This window comes from Hemisphaericaspora subhashii (assembly GCF_019202705.1).
Source record: "Hemisphaericaspora subhashii strain CBS 10753 chromosome Unknown scaffold34, whole genome shotgun sequence".
Lineage (NCBI taxonomy): Eukaryota > Fungi > Ascomycota > Pichiomycetes > Serinales > Debaryomycetaceae > Hemisphaericaspora > Hemisphaericaspora subhashii.
Window position 1 is genome coordinate 75,561 of NW_026057378.1, and position 20,183 is coordinate 95,743.

Below are 20,183 nucleotides of genomic sequence, written 5' to 3' on the forward strand. Positions count from 1 at the left end.
AGCAAACAGCCGTAACCTGTATGATCTCTAGAACATTCCTCAGAAGTACAATCCAACTGATAATTACTAGAAAAATGCATATAGAATCAATTCCAATGAGATGGGGTAAAGGAGATAATTATTCTTATCTTTTGATTGATACCCCAACCAGACATGCTTGGTTAATTGACCCGGCCCAACCAGAAGAAGTTGAAGATTGGATAACTAAACATAAGCCCAAATTTGAATTAAAGGCAATTGTCAATACACATCATCACTATGATCATTCTGATGGTAATGTTGCATTTCATAAGAAATATCCTGATTTGCCTATAATTGCTGGGAAGGATTCTCCATTAGTAAGTTATACACCATCACATCAAGAAGTTATTGATTTAGGTGATGACTTGAGTGTAACTGCTTTACATACTCCTTGTCATACTCAAGACTCGATTTGTTATTTTGTTGAAGATTCCAAAACTAAACAACGGGCAGTTTTCACGGGAGATACTTTATTCATTAGTGGATGTGGTAGATTTTTTGAAGGTAATGGGAAAGAAATGAATGTTGCTTTAAATGAAGTTTTGGGTAAATTACCTAAAGATACTAATGTATATCCGGGACATGAATATACCAAATCAAATGTTAAATTCTCCAAATCAATTATAAATAATTCTGCTATTAAAAATTTAGAGAAGTATTGTAATGAAAATGAATTTACAACTGGGAAGTTTACTATTGGGGATGAATTGGAATTCAATCCCTTTATGAGATTAAATGACCCTCAAGTAGTAGAAAAGACTGGGTTTAATAATCCAGATGATGTTATGGATAAGTTACGTACTTTGAAGAATCAATTTTAGGAAAATTACGTCATACGCTTTTCTATGATATGTATAGTAATAGTACTGATGCGATATTATATATATATATATGATATGCTAAATTCTAACGAAATCTGGTTTATTATTCTCATCAACCCATAATTCTGGTTGCCAAAGTTCAATCAATTCCAAATCAAATTCAGATTTGCCCATGGCAAATTTCTCATATTCTTCAAATATTCCACTTAAACACCAACCTTGTAATAATTTTCTCATTAATCCAACCAATAACCCAGTTCTATGTTTCCCTTTATTTGAATGAATCAATACAGGAAAGTTATTCTTATTTAATAATAATTGTAATGCAATACTAAGACTCTTAAGCGCTTGTTCATGTTCTTCAGGAACATTGAATGGTTCCAGCAGAGAGTCTATTAATAAGTTATGAAATGTTATATCTGTTGTATTTAACCATTCTTGATAATTTTGAAAGATTTCAAGAGCACCATATTTATCCTTTTTCTTTTCTTTAACATCTTTCTTTCCTTTCTTTGAAGAAGTCGATGGTTTAACCTTTTCATGACCTAAATCACCAAGGTATATAATTGTTTTTATACCTAATCTTGTTAAGAATGGATAATTGATTGGCATTGGAAATCCGGATCTATAAATTCCATCTTCAACAAGAGCAAAATTCAATGGAGGAACAAACAATGTAGCTGGTTTTGAGATGTGAATGATTCTACTACTACTAGTTGTCGTGGTATTGCTAGTATTTGAGTCTATAGTATCTGATTGTTTATCTTGTTCATCATCCTGTCGTATTCGTGTACTAAGAATACTTGTATGCAATTGGGGTTGTGGAGTAGTAGTCATCGAAATATAAGTATGAGTCTAATGTGAAATTGTTGGTAATTTATTATTAGGAAATATGCCCAAAACAAAAAGAGAAATGACTATTTGGGGCTCCTTATCTTCTTTTGGTACTTTTTAGAACTATCGACTTAACTTGTTCAGCTTGGAAAGACCAATAATTAGGTGTACATACACATAGTAAAAGTCAATGGTCCAATTCTCTTTTTTTTTTTTCAAATAATTTATTCAAATAAATATTAAATGGCCATAACAAGTTGATTGACCATAGGGAGTAGTAGTGAAAAGAGGAATGAGTCAGAAAATGGATATACAGGATCCGACTACTCATATTATGAACTATCTATAGTGTAGTTTAATAAGAAGGAGCTTTAGAGTAAATGGTACAGTACAATGGCATCTGGGATAATTCACATTAAATCGAAAAATTCTAGAAAGCTCTCTCTTTATGATGGGTATAACCCAAGTGTCAGCTCTCAGAAAGAGATACGTAGAGTGTGAATTAAATTCCGCAGTGGCATTTGCTTCCATTTATTACAAGCTGTAAATACTTCGAGAGTTGAGTTGTGCTCCGGGGGGTGCTCCGGGGGGTTGAACTCAACTGTGAGTCAGTCTCTCTCGGTTTTAAACTGCAAATCTTGTTTTACATTTTTCATCAACTTATTTTGCAGATTACAAAATTTTTTTTTTCTTTTTTTTTTTTAATTTTTTTTGGAATGAGAATGAAAAACTCAAAAGACCAATTTGCCTATACAAACTAATAGTTTATATACACCATAGAGATTTAACACTACTTACCAACCAGTACAACGCCCCTCCCATACACTTATATCCAATATCTCCAACTCATATTATATACAACCACTAATTATTATAATAATCATATAAACTGTACTTTTATTTTTAATTTGCAGATTTCATTTCCTTATATAAATTTTTCATAGATCCATCATCACCATCATATCATTAATCATTAATTAGATAAAGTATACATATTAACAATGTCGTGGTTATTCGGAAAATCAAACACTCAAACTTCAGATGACTCTGCCTCCATCAAACAAACGTTAGGATTTGATCCTAAAGAAGTTGCTGATGTTAATACAATCATACAAACACCTGGTGTATTTAATTCTGCTCAATTACATCCTTTAGCTGGATTAGAAAAGGGTGTTGAATATTTAGATTTAGAAGAAGAGAAATTAAATACAGTCGAAGGCTCTCATGGTATCATCCCAAGTAGATCATGGACTGATGATTTATGTTATGGGACTGGTGCGGTTTATTTATTAGGATTAGGTTTTGGTGGTGCATATGGTTTTCAAGAAGGTATTAAAAATATTCCTGAAGGTGCAACAGCAAAATTAAGATTGAATACAATTTTAAATCATATCACCAAAAGAGGTCCATTCTTGGGTAATTCTGCCGGGGTATTGGCCATGTCTTATAATATAATCGATTCAACTATTGATGCAGTTAGAGAAAAACATGATGATCTTAACTCAGTTGCAGCTGGTGCCATTGCTGGTGCCATCTTTAAAAGTAGTGCTGGAGCTAAACCTATGATTTATGCCTCTGTTATGATGGCAGGTGGTGCTGGTATCTGGTGTGGTATTAAACGTTTCTTACAACAAGAACATCCAGAAATATTGAGTTAATGACGTTTGTTTTGCCACCTATCAAGTGTCTTTTTCATGTATATATGTGTATTAAAAGTATCTATATTTTACCAATTACAGAGATTTTCTATAAAATTTTCTATTCAGTTAACCCTAGTTTTGTTTCATGTGGTGGTGGCGGCTGCAACAACTGGAGCTATATCTTTGACTAGTTCGGTTGGAGGTGCCACCAAATCTGATTTTACCTTTTTAAATTGCTGTTTCTTATGTTGAGGGATTTCTTGAGTTCTCTTTGTAGGTCTGTCATTCAATGGTTTCAACATTTCATCTTCATTCCAATTCCCAGCAAACTGTTTCATTACTTCACCACGAGCATCCATATGCAAATTATATTCTTCCAATGTCATACTATGATGTTTTTGTAAATTACGATTAGCGATAGTATTCATCCAGACATCATCCCCATCTTGTCTCAACTTATCTATAACTTCCTGTAATTGTTCATAAGTCTTCAGTCTTACAACTAATGAATAATAAGGTGATTTCCCAGGTATCATATTTTGTAAGAAATATTTTGTACCTGAAAATGGATGATATTTCAATGCAAAATCAAATAATTCACAAGCTACTTCTTTTTGTGATTTAGGTTGTAATGAAAAGACAGAAGGATTGGTCTCCGCAGCTTCTGCAATCATAATACCCAACTTATCATTCTCCATTGCCATTTGTAGGTTATGGAGATCCTTCACACCTTGGATATTTCCATTAATAATTACACTGACACCCTTTGATTGAATAATAGGAATTAATTTAGGTAAATAATTCCAAAATGGATCTTGTCGATTTCTCATAATTGGAGTACGACAATGAATAGTTAAGTTTTTAATACCAGTTTCACAAATTCTTTCTATTAATTCTTTAGTTTTTTCAAATTCAGGTAATAACCGAATTTTGCAACTTATCGGTTTGTTATTCGGTATGCCAACTTTGTTAACTAAATTAGTTAAAATTGAACATAAAATATCAGGAGTATCTAATAATTTTGCACCCATTCCTCCATGGGTCGAAAAGTGTTTAGGACATCCACAATTCAAATCTATACCATCCACATCTTCAATCACTTTGTTTGCAGCCTCAACAGCAAGATCAGGGGTAGCAGAACCAAGTTGTAAAATTAACTTTCCAGTCTCCGAAGGATGTTTCCGAAAAGCAACACTATTGGTATTTCCACTTTCAACATAATCTATAGTACCAAGTTCCCTATTAACTGTACGTATAGTATTGACCAATTTTCGATCAATCAATTCAGGCGTCCATACTAAATCACATCCATATTTAAGAGCCATTAATCGCATGGGCAATTCACCGCTTCTTACCATAGGAGCAAGGCATATCTTCCCTGAGTATTCGACCATCCTCTTGATCATACTTTCTTAAGAAAATCTATCAACCCCGTGCTTACAAAGATTTATCGGCTCAGCTTCTGATGATTTAGATAGTTTTCTTTTTTTTTTTTTAGAAGCGAAAAAGAAAATTAAAAAATATAGAGAATGTCGCCGATGATTTATGTCGTATTAGATGTCGCAATCGTATCCTCTACAACAAGCGCTGAAACACACTATCGATGGGAGGTTTAATTGGTAGGGGAAAAGCAATTTTACAATATTAGGGAGATTGCATTGTATATATATGGACCATAAGCATGCGTCTTATAAATTTAAATGAAAATATTGAAGTGTACAATCTCGGGTTTCATTTATAAAAATGTTGCTGCAAAATTGCATGAATGCAACGAAACCTTAGAGTTACTATAAGAAATTGGGCAATACCTACTTAGTAATCTGGAGCCAAAATACCCAATTAGTTCGGACAATTTTATCCCAAATATTGACTAGTGAATACGGTGCGTTGCCAGTGATGCTTGAAATCGGCCCTACCATATATTGATTAGTCGCTAAGTATTTACTACACCCCGAGTTCGAATTACTTGCTGAACGGTGTGAAAAGTACCATGAAACAATAAAGAAATGAAATATTGGAAAGACCAAGCAATTGCTTAAGTGATTGTGAAAAATTGCAGCAGATATAATGAATCATTTAATTTGGCTGCTAATATTTCCGGAATTTGCAACAAAATTAAAACGAAAATTTATGGTGACATGTGGCTGACTTGCATTCATATTGAAAACGCCAGAAAAGCGTTACCCTATTCATGATCTGATCTTTATAACTACCGAAAAGGACTGTAAAAGTGGTTTCAATTACTATTACGTTTATTTAATTGACCCTTTAGTCAAACGTTATTTGACAAGTTGGTATTACATTCAGGATTCTTAATATGTTCGTTTCGGTATGGAACTATCTTCTAATTGGTGGGATTTTGTGACATCTCGTTTAGTGAAGATACCAGAAATCTCGTTAGTACCTCAATGACATCAACGTAAGATTATTCAGCCACTTGTTGCATATTCGTATCAAAGAAAAAAACTCTGGGAATTGGTTGCACCGTAATGAGACAACATAGACAAACTCTTTTTGAAAGTGTCTATATGTATAATATTAGACGATGGGACTAGTAGACACATTCACAAATCCATGAGACGATAGCCGACCACACTGAAATTCACCACATCAAAATATAACATTCAGTACATTATCTCAGTTTTGGCACAGTCTCATTTTGAAATTGCAAATGATTTTTTTTTTTCCATTTGGCGGGGGGGAAAGTTGGTTGCAATCTCTTACAACCAATAGAGGAGAACTTATCCACATGTTATTGAATCATTTTCGTAAAACTTAAAGTACAATGATGTACAACCCAGACAATAACGTCTATGCCCAGATCATAGTGTAGGCGTGTACAAAACTTTAGATCTAACGTAACTTGGTGATAACTTACCAACCGAGAAATTTAGTAGGAATAATATTTTTTATCTAATCATGCATATGCACATGCTTTATAAATTTTGAGAAGCCGTTTAAAAATATTATACATGTGACCGTGTTTTATGATCTAGACGGAACTATTAATGAACTCAATTCTACACTGCCTATTTTGACCAATACAGGATGAGGTTATAAACAGAAATAAGTTTAAGTAAATCCGTTAGGATATAGAACCATATAATTCGGAAAAGTATCTTGATAAGGAAATGTACCACCGATAAGATTTTTTTTAAAAAAGGAATTAATGTCTGTCGGGAATTTTTACTTTGAATAAATTGCTTTTACTATACGAATTTATCAAAGTTTTTGGATTCTGTTGTTTATTCGTTTCAAGTGTTTAATTGACGAGAGTTTGTAACACCTTTCAAGCATTCAATGAACGGAACGATTGAGTGACTGTGTATGGTACTTGTCTATTTTAATTGAGTTCATAGCCATATTTATAAACCTGATATTGACACAAAATCAAACACATACAAATCCATCAAAGAAAAAAAAGATAAAAAAATAATTAATTTTTTGGATGAAAAAAATGTACCCCATAAGCGTCCATAACCAAAAAAAAAAAACAAAAAAAAAAGAAAATATTAAGAAAAAACTGATCACATAAACCTAATCAGTCAGTCTTTTTTTTTATTATTCATTTTTAAGGAGTCTTCCATCTGACGTCGATTGACAACTTGAAGAAAAAACAAATAACAAATAAACTGGTGCTCTCCACTCAATTGCATTTACCACACTGGAAACAATTCTCAAAGTGTGGAATAAATCCGCAAATCAGAAAAAAAAATGTGAGAATAAAAATTTAATAGTTAAAAAAAATAATATTTTTTAAAGCAAATGAGTTTAGAAAAGAAACGTTAAGAAGCGAAACACATTGTGCCGGACAATTTCATATTTGCCTGATACACACATTGCAAGAGTAGACCAATATATTTTCCAAGGTTTTTCTTTGTTGCTCTCGTTCAATTGTGTGCCAATTATTGAAATAGAGGTCATTCAAAAGCAATCAATAATCCTCTAAGATGCTAGCACATGATAGAAGGATAAAACAAGTATCTGAAACATAACTTTTTTTTATGTTTGATTCGAAACAATAACCAAAAGAAATTTAACTTTTTTTTTGTTCTGTAGGTTTTTTTTAAATGTCTGCATAAAAAATAATGATTTCTTAAATAAATAAAAAAAAAAAATAAAAAAAGAGATGACTGATTGCAAAATAATAAACTAATAAAAGAAAAAAGCAAATAAGAAAAAAGAAATAAATAAGCATATTTTTTTTTGTCTGATTCTTTTATAATTAAGTTGAATTCTCATTAATTTCTAATTATTTTTGTTTTCTTACTTACTTTCTTTCTTATTCCTTTAATTAAATCATTGAATTGAATAGTTAAAGAAGATGTCATTGTTATATCAACCATTTACAAAGACAATGATCCAAAGAGACTTGTATACGCCTGAGCAACCACAACTGCAGCAACAGCAACAAGCACAGAGAATTACCACAACTAATTCTACGGCTGATAAACCAAAGGGACTTCTAGGCAATGAATTAATTACTGTAGCACCACCATTATCACCACCATTGTCGCCCTATCAACGCAGTGTACCTTTAAATACCGCTGGACCTGCACCAGCCCCTCCTTCGGTGCTCTTATCAAATACAAAATCATATTTACCTACTAAAAATGAATTCAAATTGGAAAATTTTAAGGATTATAAATTAACAATTGCCATACCAAAATATACCAACAGTCATTATAAGTCGGATCAATTGTCATTTATTGACAAATACTCTCTGATAATTAACGAAGAGCGCAACAAGATCAGCCTCCCATTGAGGAGATACAATAGGAAAAGATTCAATTATGAATCGGATAATGACAACTCAGTTATTTCCGGTGGTGGTGACGATGCATCATCATCATCGAGAGTTCGTACCAGACGTATTATTAAAACCAAAGAATACGATTTAAATACCGATGATGAACTCTCAACTCCATCTCCATCTTTCTCACCTAAAAAGAAGAGAAGACCAAATACATCTGCATCACCTTCAATTGCATTACAACAACAAATGCTAATTGATGAATCTATACCTGATTATTCGCCAGATCCAAATGAAACATTACCACCTAATAATACTAAATGTTTGAAAATTGAATGGAAGGGACAACCAATGGATTTATCACAAGATCCTAATTTATCGAAATTACATCCCGCAGAAGTTGTATTGGCAAGCATTTTGAGGTTACCAGTTGCAGTATATTTGGATTCAAAGAGACGATTATTTTTTGAAAAGGTTGCTAGATTAAGGATTGGAAAACAATTCAGAAGAACTGATGCACAAAAAGCTTGTAGAATTGATGTGAATAAAGCTTCAAGATTGTTTGCTGCATTTGAAAAAGTAGGATGGTTGAAGGATGATTTATTTGAAAAGCATTTATAAGTATTTCATGTTTCTTCAACAGCAACCTAACCAGGTTTTGAATATTTTGCAGTTTGAAATTTTTTTGGAATTTTTTTTGCAGCATAAAAATTGATAAAAACATCAACAAAAAAAATTAGCAACAAATAGAAACCTACAAATTTAAAAGGGATAAATTACAATTTGTTTTAACGAACAAGAAAGAAAGAAAGAAAGAAAGGATAATTATTTTTGTATTTACAATTTTTTTAGAATTTTTAATTTGGGAAACGGAATTTTTGGGAATGGGAAGAAAAAGGAAATACAGAAATCAACAACAACATATTTATTTATTATGATTATTATTATGATTAATAATATTGGGAATAGTAATACAATGAGGTTAATAGAGAAGACTAGGGACATTGTATCGATTATTAAACGGATGTATAGAGAAAAACTTAATTACAGGAATTTTACTTTTATCTTTCTTGTTTTGTATATTTAATTAGTTAAACTAAAAACTTGAAATGTATATTATTATTATGTTTTATATCAATCAATCAATCAACAATTGTTTCTTGATGATGATTTTCACGATATATATAAAATTGTAAAAAGATAAAACTATCTTCAAAGATTGTACCTAATGAACCTAATAACCAACTTAAATTCAATAAAATATATTTTGAATCTGATCTATAAAATAATATCTGTCCAGCATATGTTAAATTACCTAATGTTGAAAACAAAAAGAATAATAAACTTAATCCATGGACACTCTTTCTATGATAATTCTGAATGATTTGGGGTATTCTAGCACCAAGATATAGAAGTGCACTACAATATCCCATGATTTGTGGACCTAAAGCAATGGCTCCATCATCACCACTACCGGGTGAATCATTTTCATCTCCCATATTGGCACCTCCTAAAAAGAATCCAACTACTCCGGCAGCAACAACAAATAAAATTGGTAATATGTATTTAACAAATATTGAATGATATTGAGGTTCAAGAGCGATATCAGTTAATGTAGAACTACGTCTTCTTCTCAATAATGGCCTTTCTTCATTTACGATTCCTTCATCACCATCACTATGACTTCCATGTTCTAAGCTACCACTTGTTCTTCTTCTCCTTCTTGATGAGCTTCTTGATCTGGAACGTTTATTACCATGACGATGATGATGATGTCTTTTATAGATATGAGTATAATAAAAATATGAAAATATCATCATGAAATCGGCAATGCAAAACCAAATGGCAAGAAAAATGACTTCCGGTAACAACCCGGCCCAAACAGCCCCTATTAAATTGAAAACATCCCCCATGAACCAAATGCTTATGAACCCTATTGCTATCCCCTCAGCCGATTTTAACCTCCATTGTTCAATGAGTTGTGGCATTAAAAGTACGATCCAACATGCGAGAGAAGTAGAGCCCATGACTCCACTAATTTGAACACGCAAAGGAATGGTTCCGTCGTTGGATCCTATGCTAGTTAGGGTGTGATATAAATACAGCAGAAACATCTGTGAGTCAGTTATGTCTATGCTATCGTCTAGCGTATAAATATGCTTCTAAATAAGAAAAAAGAAGAAAGTTAAAAATTGATTTATCTGATTTTTCTTTTTTAAATGACGTTTAATTTTTTGTTTGGTGTTTGGATGGTTTGATTTTTTTTAATTTAAATTTCAAAGAGTCAAAAAAAAAAAAAAAAAATTTCATTTGTTGTACCGCGGTAAATTGGATTACCCTTTTTGGATTTTGTGTGAGGTTTTATGACCTTCCTTCGAACTTCTTAAGAAATTGGATGAAGGTGTTATGTTGTCTTGGCATATTCAAATTAATTATAAAGGGTTCTTAACGGTTACAATAATGTCAAATAATCAAAATGTTGAGTTTTTTGAACAACAGAAAATTAACACATCTTTTTATCTATTGTCTTACCTTTGGCAATGGAAGTTAAAGTAGTAGAAGCTGTAGCAGAAAATATGTCAGGACATTTAAATCCTTCAAAAGTATGCAAATCTTACATTATTCTCTATAAAATACGACATTTCCAATATCTAACAGTTTATAAACAATTACCAGGGATTTTGATTTCCGTTAGCCTAATCAAATCGTGAACATCGTTTCCAATATCTAACAGTTTATAAACAATTACCAGGATTTTGATTTCCGTTAGCCTAATCAAATCGTGAACATCGTTTCTTCAATCATCCTTTGATGTTGATTTGAATAGCATTTACCACACCACTCTCATCTTAAGTACAACCAACATTGATGCAAATCAATTCGTCTATTAGCAACGGGGCTATAGCTACTTCTCTTGAAAGCGAACTTGGTCCTTGGTCCCCTGCTGTGTAAAGACGTGTAAAATTTGCCCCCATATACCGTCATTTCTGATGAATGGGAAAAGGAGCTGACTCCAATAATGCATAATGCAAAAGCTAAGCAACCCTTTCAAGAGATAATATTTCAACTAGTTTCGACTTACTTCTTGACTTAATTCCATTTCCTCAAGTATTCGCCGTACAGCATCCAGATTGGATACTTGGTTGAAATCCATCGGGAAATCTAGTTGCAGATCTTGCAAAATCACTTTTGGATCATGGCTGGTTGTGCTTTGATTCTTCGATGAATAATCGCGAATACCAACTTTAGTAAGAATTTGAATTACTCGTCCATCTTGAATTATATCTCTTTCATCCGGCAAAAACTTCTTATGATGTAAATTATACGTTATTCTCTTGGAAACATTTTCCATTTCTATATTTAGTATCTTCACTTGTTTAATCAAATAATGTAAGGTTTCATCAATTGGACTTAAGCTTGCAAGTTTTTCTTTAGCAATAATTACTTCTTCATTATCATCTGGTAACTTTGTTGTAGCCAAGAATCGTAAATTCGACTTTAGTAATCGCATTGTTTCAACTATCTTTGTTGCTTTTATCAACTGTAACTTTAACGCCGTTTGAATATGTGCTTCAAATTCAATTTGTTCCTTCAATTCTACTAATTGTGAGTGAAGCTCTGGTTTCCTGCTAGCTATTTCAGAGCCAAATTCAACACCTTCATGATGCTTCAACCTCACCCATCCTCCATCGACCAACTCACGAGGAATATTAAATATGTTTCTAAGTGTATAAAGTTCAAATTTATCAAAATTCAAATCAACTTGACTTTCAAGCAACTTCTCCAATTTGGCAGTACCGAGTCTAATATCATCGTCCAGAACTTCCCTAAACACATTTACTCTTTGCGGATTCTTTCCAGAATCATCTTCCTGTCGTTGTTTCTCTAAAGCTGCCTGTTTCCTACTGAAAAGATATCGTTCAAAAGCTTTGGTTCCTCGATACATAATTTGATTCACTGCATTGATAACATCGTTTATAATTGTCACTGGAGAATATCCAAAATGCTCAGTAAGTATGGCTATAGTTCTTGCATCAAGTGATTCGTTTGACATTGTTCATTAAACCTGCTTCGAAGTTTTATGAAAGAAATTGGTATTGCTATAGGGAGTTTGTTTTGATTTTGATATTTACAGTTTTTCTGGTAATCTGCAAAATCGAGTATCACGTGATTAGAATTTTTCATCCTGCATAGTGACCCTCACCAATTATATGCTGTAAAAAAAACTTTACCAGTTTAAATTGAAGTCCTATATTAACTCCAATATACTTCAATATAGTTGATAGCAGAATAGAAACATAATGGCAGGGACATTACATCCAGATAGAGAATTTCAAAGATACAACACTGCCAGGGAAAAAGCAGGTCATTACTTCCGTTTTAAGCCAAGATCTGTTATTTTTAACATTATATTCGCAGGTCTTATCCCTGTTGGATTAACAATAGTTGCTTATAAGACGGAAGGTCAATTACCATTAACAAGACGCTTCAGACACCAACCAGTGTTTGAAACTGATTACGTTCCAAGAGACAAGGATTTGTAATTGGGTTGAGTTTATGAAGACGACGATTATCAGTTTTCCATGTAAATTAGAATTAAATCCTTAAATTTAAGGGATTTTTGTTGTTGAATAATTGTTTTCATCCACTGGTTAATATTACTAGCATCTTTATTTTTATATTGCATTTATAATATACGTTTTTTTATTTATTTGAAAATTATGGTATTCGTAAAGGGACACTTAAAATACAAGAAATCAACTAAATTACTCACCTTTACCAAAGCTATGTTCAACATATAAAGAAAAAAAATACATAAACTAGAGAGTTAATCCAGACTCTCAATCTATTTAAACAAATCTATTAATAATACAATATCACGAATAATTCGCTCCTGTAGCCAGCCACATATCGAAAAATACTAAAAAAAAAACCCACATATTCGTCCGATTCTTACTTCCTCGACTTCTTCTTCAAGTCGACCTTAAATTCAATTAACCCAGCCTTCAAACTCTTTACAGTATTTCTTTGAAGTGTAGAAATATTCACATTCAGTGACGTGGATGATTTTCCCGTTAAACCAGAGTCTGGTGATAATTCGTCCATATTATCGGGATTTTCATACACGAATGAATAGTTAGTTAAAGAAACAACGGGTATCATTTGAGAACTTTCACTGAATGATCGTTTCTTTAATTTGGATTCTTGTTTCAGATGGAAATCACCTTGAGATTTATTCCATTGCAACGAGTTTATAATAAACGTAGGACTTCCAGTATTCCCACAAAAAGATGATGATTTCTTTAAACTCTTTTTTGTCTTGTTTCCTAGCTTCTTTTTAAGTATTTTAGAATTAGATCGAGGAGTCTCAGCAGCACTAGTTGTAGTCGCTGGAGTCATCAAGCCCACTTCTGATATACTTCCTAGTCTCTGGACCCTTGAACTTGGAGCACCATCGTTAATTTCTTGAGATGTTTTCAATAGATCAGCATCACTTCCTGAGGACTCACAGCCCAAGTCAACAAATTCTGATAATATACCTTGGTGCGAAAACGCCGATGGGGTATTCAAATCATTCAAAAGGTCCACGTTCAAGAGATCTTCTACGCAGCTATCATTGTTTGCAATAGTAGTTGACATGTGAATTAAGTCATCTTTTGACATCGACGATTCAGGGCTGCTGGAGGCATCAATGGTAGCAGGAGAATCAACGATCAAGTCTACACTTTCTTGTTTGATATTGCTTTCATCCATGGATTGTCCCAATTGTAGAATAGTCTGCGCTTGCTGGGCTAGACTCGTATTCTCTGGTATGGCTTCTTGCTGAAGTTGTTGGTGGTGCTGATTGATGTTATTGACTCGTTGCATTTGCTGTTGTTGCTGCTGCTGCTGCTGCTGTTGTTGTTGTTGCTGTTGCTGTTGTGCTACAAATCGTTCTTGTATGGCTTGAAATTGCTTCTGTTTTTCAATAACCAACTTATGGTACTCTTGCTCTCTCATTTGTTGTAAATATTCTTGTTGAACTTGTTCATAAGTGGAATCAGAGTCAATTCTGAAACCCAATCCCACTAATGGTGCGGCCTCACTTGAAGCATGTGAGATAACTTGTGTCATTGAAGCTGACGGGGTATAATCCATAAACGTTTGAGTGTTATTTGTTGAGCCAACAGGCACATCCATAGGATGATTTGAAAAACCAAAATTTGAAGTACCAGGGATTGGTGTGATTGGTGAAAATTGTGATGCTGGTAAAGTTGGATTGCTTCGGAACCCTGCGGCATTCTGAAAAGTTACTGGAGATGATGTCGAATTGAGTAAAATCATTTGTTCTTGCAATTCTTGCTGCAGATTGGCTCGGAGATGAGTAAATTGAGGTTGAGATGCTGGTATTGGAGTTGGAAAATAATTCCCTACAAATTCTGGATCGAATTCATTAAGTTGTGAAGTAGGGCCGGATGCCAAGGAATTTAAGTTCGGAGTATTAGTCAGGAATCCCAGGGTTGCGTTCATGTCAAAGAACAGTAAGCTTGTACTGTCAGTAAGTGGGGATGTATTTAGATCCAATTCTAAATGTTTAGGAATGTTTTCAAGTTTCATACCCATAATCAATTAATAACGTGGGAAGTTAAAAATAAAGTCTGATATAAAGCGCTTTTGTTAAAAAGTTCTTATTCCAAGTAAAATGAAATATTAAGCGAATGTAAGTAGGATTTATTGTCCTTATAAAGTTGTAAAGCGAATGACTTGGTTGGAAAACAATATTAATATAAAAGCTAATGAATTTATAAAGTGGTAGTTGGGTGAAGGGTTTAAACCATCAACTATTAAATTCTTCTTAATAATGATAAAAAAAAAAAAGGGATTAAAAAGTGAAACTGAATTTGTTCAAGCGAATGTGTGGGGGGAGGGGAGGGACTAATTTTGGAATGGTCTTTTTAATGCTCCCTTTGTATTGTCACTAATAACTACGACTTCTTTTGCTTCTTCTTATTCTACTTCCTCTTCTTCTGCTTTAATGGGTTTGGGTAGTTTTATTTAAAAGGCAAAAGAGAGAGAGAAAAAGATTAAAAATAATTTTTACAGACGATAAAAAAAAAGTGTTTAAATTAAAACTAAAAAATAAAAATAAAAAAAAAAGGAGAAGGAGAAGGACGTGCAAAATGTTCAAATTACTGCATATTGGTCAGATTAAGCTTCTAAGCTGTTTGCATATTTTGCTTGCAATTATGGCCCATTATGTGACGATAAAAATAACACACTGACTTGAACTCTATATAATATGAGCCTTTCGAGTGTATTTGGGTAATCCGGCAATGCTTTAGCTGCTACAGTGAGTATTCTAATACATGACTCGATAAATTAGAGATGAATTACATTCTTTCTTTTAGTACAGCACCTACGATCGTATTCTGATAATGACTTACAGTGCAAGTTTCAGTAGTAGAATGTAATTTTAATCGGATTGGCTTCGTAAAGCTATTTGTGCATTAAGTGTGGCAGGCAATACGTAAAGCGGAACGATTTGTACGAATGCAGCATCGTACAAATACTTGTACTATACAAACCTGACACCACCACATTTTTTTCGTAAGTGGGTTGCTTTCCCGGAAGGCAGATGAATTATTTATGATCATGGAAAAGCTTCCTATGTTAAGATAGGAACAAAGCAAAAAGGTTCCTGGAAGTTACTCCGAGTAAGGCTTAAAGACAACCACATCACTTGGGACTCATACACATATCCATAATAAAATCAGTCAATTGTGATTTTTTATCTACCGAAGGCGAAAGATACATCTTCGAGGATGGATGCCCTTGTACTCGACCAATACTATGCTCTCTTGTAGTTTATCGAAGAGGAGGTTCATTTTCATTCTGTAAAAGAGAATTATCTATTATTCTTTTGTAACATCATGGGTTAGTAGATTTTACCTGCTGTCAGAAATTCATGGCAAAAGCGCAATTTACATTCCCAATTGATCGGAATTTTTTTGCCGCAAACGTTAGATGCGAATCTAATTTTTCGCTAAAGTATTAATAGTTTCATCTATTGGTATGACAGATGAGATACGAAAGGAAAGGGTGAAGTTGCCAGAATTTAGCCTTGTAGCGGAAATCTTTTGTAAACAAAAGGAACCAACTGTTGAATCAGGATACTCGTTTGGAGAATCTCAAGAACGGCAAGGTTTCTATGCTCAATAGTATCGTATTGATGATTGCGTCAGAGTCGCTTCTTTAAACCAGAAAACAACATGCTTGAAATATATTGAAAGCTATTTTCAGACAAGGGCGGAAACCACTATCCGGATAATTGCCTTACCCCATACTACAATCAACAGATTTTAAAGTTTATGTTTCTGTGATACTAACCAAATTTATCAACGAACATAACCACTCTTTACAGCATTTTTTTTCAGTCCTCGGAATCCCTTCCCCGATTTGGACTTTTCCGCTGTAAACAAGAAAATAATAGGGGATGTTATCTTATCCCATAAATACTCATAGATCTCAAATAAATAGTATAAATACATCCCATTATGTCATATGTGAAAATAAACTATGTTATTTAAATTAAACGTCGAGTTTAAATCAAAATTATTTAACAAACTTACTTCAATTTATATTCAAAAAATGACATTTTCAGTTGACTCATTAGTCATTAAAAAGGGGAGATTATTATCCACCATACACGAAACATCCAAATGGGGGGCCAAAGGTAGATGGGGTCCTGGTGAAACAGAAACTGGTGTCTGTAGGTTGGCTTTATCAGACTTAGATAAATGTGTTCGAGATTGGCTTGTAGATGAAACTGAATCTTTAGGTTGTGAAATTAAGGTGGATCAAGTTGGGAATATTTTTGCTATATTGCCAGGCAAGAACCCAGGATTGCCAACAGCTATTGGTTCTCATTTAGACACCCAACCTAGTGGAGGTAGATATGATGGTATTTTAGGTGTATTATCTGGTTTAGAAGTCCTTCGTACTTTAAAGGAGAATAATTATGTTCCAAATTATCCTATTGCGTTGATCAATTGGACAAATGAAGAAGGTGCTAGGTTCCCAAAGTCAATGGTCGCATCTGGAACTTGGGCCAAAAAAATTCCATTGGAAGAATGTTTGAATTTGATGTCATTAGATAAGGAACCGGTTTCATTTGGCGATGAATTGAAAAGAATTGGATATGACGGTAAAGTTAAGGCATCATATTTGGAAAATCCAATTGCTGCTCATTTTGAAATTCATATTGAACAGGGCCCAATCTTAGAGAAAGAAAATAAGGAAATCGGTGTCGTAGTTGGAGGACAAGCCTTCGAATGGAACTTAGTTACCGTGAAGGGTAAATCATCCCACTCAGGTACTACCCCACTGCAAGTTAGATCTGATGCGTTGATGTCGGCTGCCCAAATAATGTTGATGGCCAGAGAAGTCGCAACAAAGCACAACGGGTTGGCTACTGTAGGTACATTAGAGTTAGATCCAGGATCAGTCAATGTTATTCCAGGTGAAGTTAGATTTTCTTTAGATTGTAGACATGTCGAAGATGAAGTTTTAGAGGTAATTCTTAAAGAAATCAAAGAAAAAGCTGAACAACTTGCAGAAGCCAATATCAATTCCCCAACAGCAGAACCCTTGCTGGTCAAATTTGAAAATATAACCACTTCAAAAGCAATCAAATTTAACCAAACAAACATTGACACAGTCAAAGCTGCAGCTAGACAAATTTTTAAGGATGACGAAATCAGAGAAATTACGAGTGGTGCCGGCCATGATTCTTGCTTTGTTAGTACCAGAGTTCCCACCTCCATGATCTTTATTCCCTGCAAAAATGGAATTTCTCATAGTCCAGAAGAATATTCTAGTCCTGAAGACGTTCACAATGGATTCCAAGTCTTATTGAGGTCAGTGGTTTTATATGATGAAATGAGGGCTCTGGGTATAGTGAAAGCATGATGAAAATTTTATAGGATTACGTTCTGTTTTCTATAGTGACTACTCTATATCCATTTATGATCATTCGAGAATTTTATTGTATGCTTACTGTATAGCAGATTAGATTCTTTCTTAATTGTTTTCTATCAGAGAATATGGTACGTCTTTCATTCTGAATTTTATGTTTACACTACAAATTTACCCAATTATTTGATTAAATTGAAAGTGTTCCGTATAAAACTTACCGGTACCAAATATGATTATGTTAGATAATTTCTAGTTAGATTCTCGGGGAGGGGATTAATATAAATCAATTCAACATTCACATGTCTTTGTGCTGAATTTCTCTTTCTATTGTGATCCACGAAAGAAACGTATAAAAGATTTCCTCATTAGACAAACAATCGGTATTTTTTTGGGGGAGCAAAAGCCTTCCGCAACCAGAATTTGGAACACTTCCCAATTAGGAAGTTATCTTTCTGCAAATAACTCAAAGTGGTAAAGTAGCTAAACAATTAACAGTGATATGTAAGGTACCCTTTTTAGGTGTTTTACCGAAAGAAGTGATAGGGAACGTTTCAGTTTATTTGTTTTGATAAATTATAAAAAGTAAACTGATTTCTCTTCAAAAATTAATTTATCTTACCAGATGATTTTGCAACAACAAACCATGAAACATTTATACAGCTTATTAACGTTCTTTTTGTTAACATTCGCCATTGCAGCACCAACACCATTGAGTGTTGGTGAAAGAGACATTCAAGGTATTGATAAAGATGTAGAAGCTTTCCTCAATATGCTTGCTGACAATATGGATATGTCTCTTCTTAGCAAAAGAGACAATTTGCTTCTTACGACAACGTTTACCCAGTTAAATAAAAGTGGGGTCGGTGTTAAGCTAGCCCATGGGTTTGCTACGAATCCTTTGACTCAACCACAACTTATTAATCTCATTGAGAATTATATTACAGCTACCGGATTGACCAAGATATTAACAGCTGTAGACCAATCAGACTTGGCAGTAGATATAGTTATGTCCTTCTTCGAGAATGACAATATGGTTCCAGGGTTAATCACAATTATCAAGACTTTGATCAATCAGAAAGTTATTTCAATTCCATTTATATCTAAAAGAGACTTAACCAAAAGAGGCGTTTTTGATTTTATTGATGGTATTGCAAATGATATTGGACAAAAACTTGGCTTTGGACAGACTTCATCCAGCCAAGCCACAGGACAAACCACAAGCCAGACCCAGCCGGTTACGTCCAGTACCACCGGACAAACCCTGTCGTCAACAACTGCAATAGCTGCTTCAAGTACCCCAGAGGAGGAAATCCAACTTCCAACGATTAGCATATTACAACCCCAAGTTACTTCAAGTACAAAGGTTATCTCTAGAACCACAGGACAAACACAGTCTACATCTATTGCAGAAGATTCATTAAGCTCTGATGCCTTGAGTGCTTCCAAAAGTGCACAAAATGATGCCCAAACTTCTTCATCTTCGACAACAAGTACTTCTTCGGGACCTGTCCTTGGATTCTTTGAACTGGTTCAAAATTCAATTGAAGGGATCAACAACCAGATACTTCAGACTGTTATTACGTTGGTTAATGATGTTTCCAACTTGGAACAAATTTGCGAGTCACTTCAAAAATCCGGTTTGGCCGTTTCTATACTCGAGGATTTTATTACAACCACAGATGGACAACAATTCTTAATTAAGTTAGTGACTGCCATTGTCAATGATAAGGTTATTACCTTAGACGACTTGATATCTGCTGTCAATGATTCTGACATAGTTACCAATACAGTGACTAAAATTATGGCAAATTCTAGTTTGAGATCGATTGCCATTAACTATATCTTGAACAACTTTAAGACTATTATTGGTTTACTCTTTTAAGGAGCGTATTATTTAATGAGCCAAGTGATTATACACTTTGGAAATCATTACCTAAATAGTTTACTAGAGAATAGACTTATTTTTATTTTCATTTAATATACTTTCATTGTTTCTGTAATTAACAAGCGAGATCTTTGCCTAGTTTTATTTGCCTAGAAGGTATCTCTAATACTAATGGTTATCTACAGCCGGTTATGATTACAGTCTAATACGGCTTGGAATGACCCGGTTAGAACTTTCAAACGTGAAAATAAATATATTTACAGTATCTAGCACTC

General features: G+C 33.6%; 11 protein-coding genes across 11 annotated transcripts; 6 read left to right on the forward strand and 5 right to left on the reverse strand. All coding sequences in view use genetic code 12, as the record gives it.

Annotated features, from left to right (window-relative positions):
• Window positions 1-74: 74 nt before the first annotated feature.
• GLO2 (hydroxyacylglutathione hydrolase) lies at window positions 75-842 on the forward strand (the record flags this gene model as incomplete). Its single annotated transcript, XM_049408825.1, has 1 exon — window positions 75-842. One exon carries the CDS (start codon window positions 75-77, stop codon window positions 840-842), a length of 768 nt encoding a protein of 255 aa, XP_049261904.1.
• Window positions 843-920: 78 nt separating this feature from the next.
• J8A68_004825 (uncharacterized protein) lies at window positions 921-1,679 on the reverse strand (the record flags this gene model as incomplete). The annotated part of the gene is made up of 1 exon (XM_049408826.1): window positions 921-1,679. One exon carries the CDS (start codon window positions 1,677-1,679, stop codon window positions 921-923), a length of 759 nt encoding a protein of 252 aa, XP_049261905.1.
• Window positions 1,680-2,677: 998 nt separating this feature from the next.
• TIM23 (protein transporter) lies at window positions 2,678-3,334 on the forward strand (the record flags this gene model as incomplete). Its single annotated transcript, XM_049408827.1, has 1 exon — window positions 2,678-3,334. One exon carries the CDS (start codon window positions 2,678-2,680, stop codon window positions 3,332-3,334), a length of 657 nt encoding a protein of 218 aa, XP_049261906.1.
• A 125-nt stretch (window positions 3,335-3,459) lies between these two features.
• On the reverse strand, window positions 3,460-4,722 carry SMM1 (Smm1p; the record flags this gene model as incomplete). Its single annotated transcript, XM_049408828.1, has 1 exon — window positions 3,460-4,722. One exon carries the CDS (start codon window positions 4,720-4,722, stop codon window positions 3,460-3,462), a length of 1,263 nt encoding a protein of 420 aa, XP_049261907.1.
• A 2,951-nt stretch (window positions 4,723-7,673) lies between these two features.
• Window positions 7,674-8,690, forward strand: J8A68_004828 (uncharacterized protein; the record flags this gene model as incomplete). The annotated part of the gene is made up of 1 exon (XM_049408829.1): window positions 7,674-8,690. The coding sequence occupies one exon, from the start codon at window positions 7,674-7,676 to the stop codon at window positions 8,688-8,690; it is 1,017 nt and encodes a 338-aa protein (XP_049261908.1).
• A 521-nt stretch (window positions 8,691-9,211) lies between these two features.
• Window positions 9,212-10,183, reverse strand: J8A68_004829 (uncharacterized protein; the record flags this gene model as incomplete). Its single annotated transcript, XM_049408830.1, has 1 exon — window positions 9,212-10,183. The coding sequence occupies one exon, from the start codon at window positions 10,181-10,183 to the stop codon at window positions 9,212-9,214; it is 972 nt and encodes a 323-aa protein (XP_049261909.1).
• A 953-nt stretch (window positions 10,184-11,136) lies between these two features.
• MTW1 (MIND complex subunit) lies at window positions 11,137-12,123 on the reverse strand (the record flags this gene model as incomplete). Its single annotated transcript, XM_049408831.1, has 1 exon — window positions 11,137-12,123. The coding sequence occupies one exon, from the start codon at window positions 12,121-12,123 to the stop codon at window positions 11,137-11,139; it is 987 nt and encodes a 328-aa protein (XP_049261910.1).
• A 247-nt stretch (window positions 12,124-12,370) lies between these two features.
• J8A68_004831 (uncharacterized protein) lies at window positions 12,371-12,613 on the forward strand (the record flags this gene model as incomplete). The annotated part of the gene is made up of 1 exon (XM_049408832.1): window positions 12,371-12,613. The coding sequence occupies one exon, from the start codon at window positions 12,371-12,373 to the stop codon at window positions 12,611-12,613; it is 243 nt and encodes an 80-aa protein (XP_049261911.1).
• Window positions 12,614-13,022: 409 nt separating this feature from the next.
• Window positions 13,023-14,672, reverse strand: J8A68_004832 (uncharacterized protein; the record flags this gene model as incomplete). The annotated part of the gene is made up of 1 exon (XM_049408834.1): window positions 13,023-14,672. The coding sequence occupies one exon, from the start codon at window positions 14,670-14,672 to the stop codon at window positions 13,023-13,025; it is 1,650 nt and encodes a 549-aa protein (XP_049261912.1).
• A 2,025-nt stretch (window positions 14,673-16,697) lies between these two features.
• J8A68_004833 (uncharacterized protein) lies at window positions 16,698-18,017 on the forward strand (the record flags this gene model as incomplete). The annotated part of the gene is made up of 1 exon (XM_049408835.1): window positions 16,698-18,017. The coding sequence occupies one exon, from the start codon at window positions 16,698-16,700 to the stop codon at window positions 18,015-18,017; it is 1,320 nt and encodes a 439-aa protein (XP_049261913.1).
• A 628-nt stretch (window positions 18,018-18,645) lies between these two features.
• J8A68_004834 (uncharacterized protein) lies at window positions 18,646-19,905 on the forward strand (the record flags this gene model as incomplete). Its single annotated transcript, XM_049408836.1, has 1 exon — window positions 18,646-19,905. The coding sequence occupies one exon, from the start codon at window positions 18,646-18,648 to the stop codon at window positions 19,903-19,905; it is 1,260 nt and encodes a 419-aa protein (XP_049261914.1).
• Between the last annotated feature and the right edge of the window lie 278 nt (window positions 19,906-20,183).